General features: G+C 52.9%; 1 protein-coding gene across 1 annotated transcript; it reads right to left on the bottom strand.

Annotated features, from left to right (window-relative positions):
• Positions 1-2205: 2205 nt before the first annotated feature.
• Positions 2206-7060, bottom strand: LAG3 (lymphocyte activating 3). The gene is made up of 8 exons (XM_051635935.1): positions 6991-7060; positions 6646-6817; positions 6254-6480; positions 5755-6012; positions 5281-5574; positions 4640-4930; positions 4258-4373; positions 2206-2318 (listed from the first exon to the last, which is right to left on the bottom strand). Exons 1-8 carry the CDS (start codon positions 7043-7045, stop codon positions 2211-2213), a joined length of 1521 nt encoding a protein of 506 aa, XP_051491895.1. The 5' UTR covers positions 7046-7060; the 3' UTR covers positions 2206-2210.
• Positions 7061-7404: the final 344 nt, after the last annotated feature.

Genomic DNA, 7404 nt, shown 5'->3' with positions numbered 1-7404 from the left:
GCACTGGTCCCCTACTGCACTGCTGCTTTCTCTTCCAGAGCAAAGGATCTGAGGACGGTTGAGCACACATAGAGACCAGCCTGAGTGAACTGTCAGGGAAAGTCCCTGAAATCTGGGATTTGTGCCGGAAGGGGCAATGAGTCAGGAGGGGCTGGGGAAATACAAAAAAGAGGATGTGATAAAAGGATGTAGAATAATAATCAGCTGAAAAATGATAGGTTGGGAGTCCCTCTACTTCCAGCCTTTGTGAGAGGAGAAAAGAAAACAGATTATGGAAGCAGAAAGCTTTGAATTCCAAACTGATAAAGAAGAACCATTTTCCTACAGTGAATACGCAGACCCACGGGCTGATTGCTAGAGGAAGTCAGAGTACAAGAAAACAGTGAGGTTTAAAGACAGGCCAGGCACACATCTGAGGAATGATAAAATCCAGGCTGTTAATAGGCAATGCTTAAAGTGTTATAGGAGCAGAGAGCATCTTACTGTGCAAGAGAAGAGAGAGCAAACCACTGCCAAGCATGTATATTTAGAATATAGAGTGGTTTGGGTTGGAAGGGAGCTTAAAGATCATCTAGATCCAGCCCCCTGCATGGGCAGAGACACCTCTCACTAGAACAGGCTGCTCAGAGCCCCATCCAACCTGGACTTGAACACCTCCAGGGATGGGGCTTCCACAGCATCTCTGGGCAACCTGTGCCAGTGTCTCATCCCCCTCACAATAAAGAATTTCCTCCTAATGTCTAACCTGAATCTTCCTTCTTCTAGTTTTTGTCCATTCCCCCTTGTCCTCTCACTACCAGCCCTTGTAAAAAGCCCCTCCCCAGCTTTCCTGTAGCCCCTTCAGGTACTGGGAGGCTGCTGTGAGGTCTCCCCAGAGCCTTCTCTTCTCCAGGCTGAACAGCCCCAACTCTCTCAGCCTGTCTCCATAGCAGAGCTGCTCCAGGCCTGCTGAATACTGGATCGCTCCTTAGCCTCACTGGGGCTAGCCCACCTTTTCTCTATCTCCAAAGCATCTGGCAGAGAGAGAAGTCTGAGCCAGACAGGTCACTCCCAACTTCAAAAAACTGCAGCAGCATCATTTGCCTGGGCAGATGCCTGGTACCACACTGGGCTGTCCTTTCCTTATGGCCATTCTGTTTCAGTGTCTGCCTGAACTTGCATGAGACACTTGGAGCAGGCAAGTCTACCTCACACCTCTGCTTGCATTTCTCCAGGGCTTAGTGGAGAAATTGCTATTATTTTCAGAATATTACATGGCTAACTGAGACGCTGTGGAGTCCAGATGCGTTCCCCAGAGTGGGCTAGCTGGGCTTTTTGGGTGCTGCTCCACTACTCACAGTCTGAGGATCCTGGAGGGCATTGGGGACAAAGTGAGGGCCACACACCATGAAGACCTCTTAAGGCTCCTGCTGAAATAATGAAGAGCTGGCTTGGCAGTGAAGAAACACAGCAAAAAGGAGGGACTAAAGTTGTTTCTTATGAGTGGCATTTAAGTTCCCCTTTCCCACGACCAGAATATCAATGACTTGGTAACTTCAGTAAAAGAGAAGTGAAAGAGAAAGAGGAGGCAACAAAGTCCTCGGGAGCTGCTTCACACAGGCAGAGGTACACCTGGCACCATCAGTAAGCATGATCCTCCACAAGCACATGAAGGGACCAGCAGGTTTGTTTGGTGTGGTGTTTTTATTGTCAGACAGGTTTATTTAGGGTTCTAAAATGAGTTTTCTAATAAAAATAAAATGCTCAAAATATGCAGTCCTCTGCGGGGGGGTCCCTTCTGTCACTGAATGAGTGCAAGAGCAGGGCAGTGCTGGGGAGAGGGAAAAGAAACTGGGCAGGGGAGCAGGAAACACCAAAGGGCTGCAGGGGAGCTGGGTTCCAGCCACTTCCTGCACTGAACTGTCCTGCCAGTGAAAGGCTGGGAGAGAGACCAGGAAGGAGGGGCAGAGGGTGGGAGAGAGAAGTGGCCCTGAAGCAGACAAGTATTCCCAATAGCTCCCAAGTGGCTGTGCTGCCTGCCACCTTACTGAAGTCTTGCCCTGGTAAGCAGCTTCTAGCCCCTCTGCAGGTACAGAGTCCCCATGGCCTCCTGCTATGTTCATGCCATCCCCAAGTCCTCCTGAGAGGTCCACATGGTGCCCATCTCTCTGCAGCATGGCACCCAGAGGTTCATCCTCCCATGCAGACCAGGCCCAGTGTCCTTGCTCCCATCAGCATTCATCTTGCTGGATCTTCTCTTTCTGGTTCTCCTCCACCTCCTTCTTTGGCACAGTGACTGCAACCATCCCTTCCAGTGCTGGAAAGGCAGGACGCCGTGCCTGAAATGGAAGAAAAGGGCAATATCAGGCATGGGAGTGACACAGACTGGCACAAGTCTGGGCTTCTCTCTGCCATAGAAGACATGGTCCTACCACTTGCAATCATGAGGCTCCCATTCTGTCCAGGGAAGAGCCCTAGCCCCACTGTCTGAGCTCTCATCAATGCTTATAAACATCTAAAGAGTGGGTGTCAGGAGGATGGGGCCAGACTCTTCTCAGTGGTGTCCAGTGACAGAACAAGGGACAATGGTCACAAATTGGTCAACAGGAGGTTTAACCGAAATAGAATAAACAACTTCATTACTGTGAGGGTGACAGAGCCCTGGAACAGGCTGCCCAGGGAGGTTGTGGAGTCTCCATCCCTGGAGGCATTTAAAACCTGCCTGGACATGTTCCTGTGTGATCTGCTCTAAGGGACCCTGCTCTAGCAGGGGGTTGGACTAGATGATCTCCAGAGATCCCTTCCAACTCTGACAATTCCATGATTCCATGATTCCGTGACCCATATATTTTAGGAGAATGGAGCACTAAGCTGAATGACAGGTTGAATGAAATGCAACAGTACCAACTGTACATTGGTGGGCTCAGGGAACTGGAATTCCTCATATGTGGACAACAGCTCACCAAGGGAATTCTGGGGAGCAGCCAGTGTCTCAATCTCAGAGAATGGCAGCAGGGAGAGGGAGAGAACAAGAGCCAGTATATTTGCTCAAGGCACCTCATCTGCAGTCTCACAAAGGATGAGCCCAACAGGGAGACTGCAGAGAAGGGCAGGAGGACCATCTATGGATGGAGGGCCTGTGCTGCAACAGAGGAACCTTGCTTACTTGGTAAAGCAAGGCCATGAAGGCACGTACAAATGCTTTGAGACCCTAAATATCCTGACTGGATGAGAGCTGTTTAAGCTCACAGAGCTGGACACCCAGGTCTCCTATTTGCTGCTAGCTGAGGCTTTACAGCTACACTGTCAAGGGTTGTTTCTCTCCATGGTTTTAGGCCAGAAAGGGTGATTCTGATCATCCTGTCCTGGACTTGCACAGTTTAGAGAGTTACCCAGAAACTGCAGATTTCTGCCTCAGATTAGCCTTTACCACCAGTGCTGATGAAGGACTAATGACAAAGAACCAGACACAAGCTGCTCTGGCACTACCCGCAGTGCTGGGTTTTGTTAATGCCCATCTTGCTTTCTGATGCTGCCTGTCTTCAGCCTCCAGCCACTGGCGTTTGCTGAGGGAAACGCTGAAGGAAGAATTCACTATGTAATCCATTTCCAGGGAAGCAGTATGAAAGTTGCAGAGAAATGGTCTGACTTGTTTGCATGGTTTTTTCCAGTGACATGATGGGGAGGCATCAGTCCTGGCTTAGTCTTTGGGATGAAAAAGGCAAGGCAGAGTTTTCAAAAGATGAGACACTGGAACAAGCTGAGCAAACAAAGGGCAGTAAGTTGGCAGAAGCAGCCAGCTGAGGTGTGAGGGCTCAGCCAGCAACAATCGAGATCAGCATCTGGAGACCAGGAGGCAAATATATGGAGCTGGAGACTCTGTTACATCCAAGTATCCAGATAAGCAGGAAGAGAGAGGACACCTCCAAAAGCCTAGAAATTAATCCTCCTCTCTTACAGCATGGCTTGATCTCTGGGAGAATAAACAAGAAGCTTTTCAAGGCTGGGCTGTGATTGTCTTCTGGGAGGTTTTAGCCCTTCTCTGAAGTGCCTGACCTGCTCCCAGAGGAATGCCATGGTTAGCCAGACCTGCCAGTGCCCAGCATACAGATGTCACCACGTGTCTGTGACACCTTTGGCAGGCTATCCCACTCCCCTTGTTCCTCTGGCTGCTGTGTCCCTGGGACATTTCACTGTTCTCTCTAGGGTACCCAGGGGAAGGTCAAATAAGGGACGATGTCCAGTAAAACTAACAGAAATGGAGTGACAGACACTTACCCTTTTCTGTAGGGCCAGAGCTAGAACACAGACTGCAAGCAGGAGGAAGAGAACGAGCGTGAGCCCAAAAGTAACCTGCCCACTGAAGATAGCGGGAGGGCTGGAGACCTGGGCACCTGTGAGGAGGAACAACAGTTAGGAATGAGAGAAATGGTGATTTTGCACTGGGGCAAGGCTGGGATTGCACAAGGAGAGGCAAACTGGAAAAGGGTGCAGGGAACTGGAAGGAGAAACAGGAGGAACCAGTCAAAGCTAAGACAGGATATCTGCAAGATGGGATCCAAGCAGTCAAAGGGGAGAAGGAAGGGGTGAGGCTGAGAGAGGAAAGGGTGCCAGGGAATTGAGTAGGGCGAGAGGAAGGGACAAAGCCACAGGACAGTACCTGTGATCTGCAACCTGTACTCTGCTGCTCCCAGGCTGCCTTCTGGGCCATACACGCTGCATTCCCACGTGCCTGTATCTTTTCCTGACACCTGTGGTATTTCCAAGGTAGGGCTCATCTGGGACCCATGGCTCTCCAAGTTATGGGAGGTGGCCACAACTAGCTTGCTCTTCGTGGGGGTTGAGTCAAGGTGCTTCCACTGGAAACGCTCATGTCCCCGGGGGTGTGTGAGGCTGCAGATGAGCAGCAAGCGAGACCCCTCAGAAACCGGTCCTTGGATGCTTGGGGTGACTGCAGCAAGAGAAAGAAGCTATCCTCAGGAGAGGCCGCAGGCAGGTCCAAATCTGTTCTCCATCCCTCCTTCTAACACACCCCTCCTTCTCTACCTCCTCTAGTTTATTTTCCTTGTCTTCCTCAGGCTTCAAGAAGAAGATTCAAGTTACCCAGGCAAACCCCTGCTTTCAGCAGAGTTCAGTGCAGTGCAGTGCCCTGAACAGAGACCTTGTTTCTTGTTTCTCACTCTGGGGTGAGAACCTACGAGCAGTAGCAACCCACTCTCACTGCACTGATGTTTTGGGAGGCTTGCTGCAAGCAGTGGGGAACCCCAGAGGAGTGATGCACCTCACTGTCTCTCCTCTCACCTGTAATCACTGCCAAGGTCACGTCCCTCTTGATGGTCTTGCTGCCAACTGAGATGGCACAGCGGTACTGCCCTGCATCGCCTGGTCCCACCGTATGGAGGTGAAGGGGGAAGCTTCTGCCACTTGAATTCTGGGGGATGTCCCAGTCCTGCAAGTGTCCTCCAGCAAGGCGGCTCCAGTGGGCTGTCACCACCTTGATCCCAAAGGCACTGGGAAGGTAGCTGAGGGTGCAGGGTAGATCAGCTGCAGAGCCAGCCGCAGCATAGACCACAGGGTTGGCTGGGCCATCAAAACCTGAGCTCGAGAGAGGGGACAATGTGAGGTGATGGCTGGAAAGAGCTCTGCAGGAAGGTGACTGGCCTGGGAAGTGAGGACAGGGGAGGAGCTGGGAAGCTGAAGCCACTGGGATAAGTCAGTCACATCAAAGGGAGCAACTTGGGGATGCTGGAGTAGCACCAGAGAGGCTGAGCTCACCTAAAATCTGCAGGTTGTACGTGGCAGAAATAACCAGATTATCAGAGTATCTGAGCTGGCAGCACCAGGAGCCAGCGTCACTCATGGCTGGCCGGGGGATGGAGAGAGCCCCATGCAAGGAGAAGAAGGTCCCAGAGGTGGGGACCGGGTGCCCGTTGTGGAACCAGCGCGTCTCCAGGAGGCTGGCCCGGTGGCTGGAGTTGCAGCTCAACAGGAGGGGCTCGTTCTCTACCACAGGGCTGGGTGGACTGAGGGTTACTGCAAGAAGGTGAAGGAGGGGGAGAGAGGAGAAGCTGAGATCATGGGGGAAATACCAAACTGTCCCTCTGTGCCCCGAGCTTCATCCCTCGGGCAGTCCTCTCCCCGGAGCTGAGAGCAGACAGCAGGAAGTTGCGCACTGCCTGTGCTCCAACCTGCCCGGGCAAATGCAGCATCCCCAACCCGTCCCACCTCCCCACGCCTGAAATCAACATTCTGCAGGGTTTCCACCTCCTCCTACCTGTCACTACCCCCAGCTCCACCTGGCAGCTGTGGGCCCCCACGCTGTATGCCACCCGTGCCTCGTACAGCCCGGCGTCCTCGCTCCGCACTGGGTCGATCCGCAAGGAGAAGTTGCCGTTGCGTGAGGCGGATGCCTGGATGGACACCCGGGGCCTCATGGGCAGTGCTGTCTTCTGAAGGCCAGAGTACCCCACCTCCAGCACCACGTGTGGCTCCTGGTGGGCGCTGGGAGAGGGACAAGTGAGCGGCTTGTGCCAGAGGCAAAGGTGAGGTCAGGGGGGTGGGAGGCAGGAAGGAGGCAATGTGGGTAAGGAGAAAGGGGACTCAAAATGTCTCCCACCCTCCCTGGTCCCCCCACAAGGGCACAGATCTGTCTTGGTCCTGGTGTACCTCTTCCCATGCCGCTTCCACAGCACAGATGTCTTGTCAGGCAGCTGCTTCCAGCTCTTCCATATCTTCCTGGGGCTCAGGTGGCAAGGCAGCACGGCTGAACTCCCTGCTGTGGCCCACACTTTCTGCCCCCAGCTCCCACCCTCTGCTATTCCCGGCAAGACACAGCCAGCTGTAATGAGATGGAGGGTTGAGCAAAGGCTGGGACTCATGGAGCAGAGGGCAACGTCTGGTCATCGTTGTTGGGTTCTGAAGGGCACTAATTCTCCCTTCTAGACCTGTTGGGGACCCAGAGTCAGCTTGCTGACCTCCTTTGCCCTCCCTGGTAGTTTCAGTGCCTCTTACCATTGAAAGCCAGCAGAGTAAAGGTGAGGAAGAGCACTGGGGACATCTGCCTCATAGTGGCATCCAGGAGAGGCGAGAATCGGGACTTGGGTCCGTGCTTGATCAGCTCAGAAGCTTGAAGAGATCAGGAAAAACGAAGCAGGGGTGAAGGATATGTTAGAGTGGGTGGAGGAGCCAAAGGGCAGCTGGACGTGCTCGCTCTCGAGCTGCCTCTCTCTGATCAAAGCATTTCCCTAAATGCCCTTATATTGCAGATGGGCAGCTGGCTTCCTCCTATCGCGAAGAAGATGCGTCACCACCAAGAAACCAGTATAAGTCAGGGGCACGTGAAGGCAGGGTGAGCTGGTGAGAGAGAGGAGGGAGGGACCAGAGACACCGCTCTAAGCATCTTTTAGTGGAAATTCTTTGGGCTGC

This window comes from Apus apus, chromosome 1 (genome assembly GCF_020740795.1).
Source record: "Apus apus isolate bApuApu2 chromosome 1, bApuApu2.pri.cur, whole genome shotgun sequence".
NCBI classification, from domain to species: Eukaryota; Metazoa; Chordata; class Aves; order Apodiformes; family Apodidae; genus Apus; species Apus apus.
This window is presented reverse-complemented; position numbering and strand designations above follow the sequence as displayed.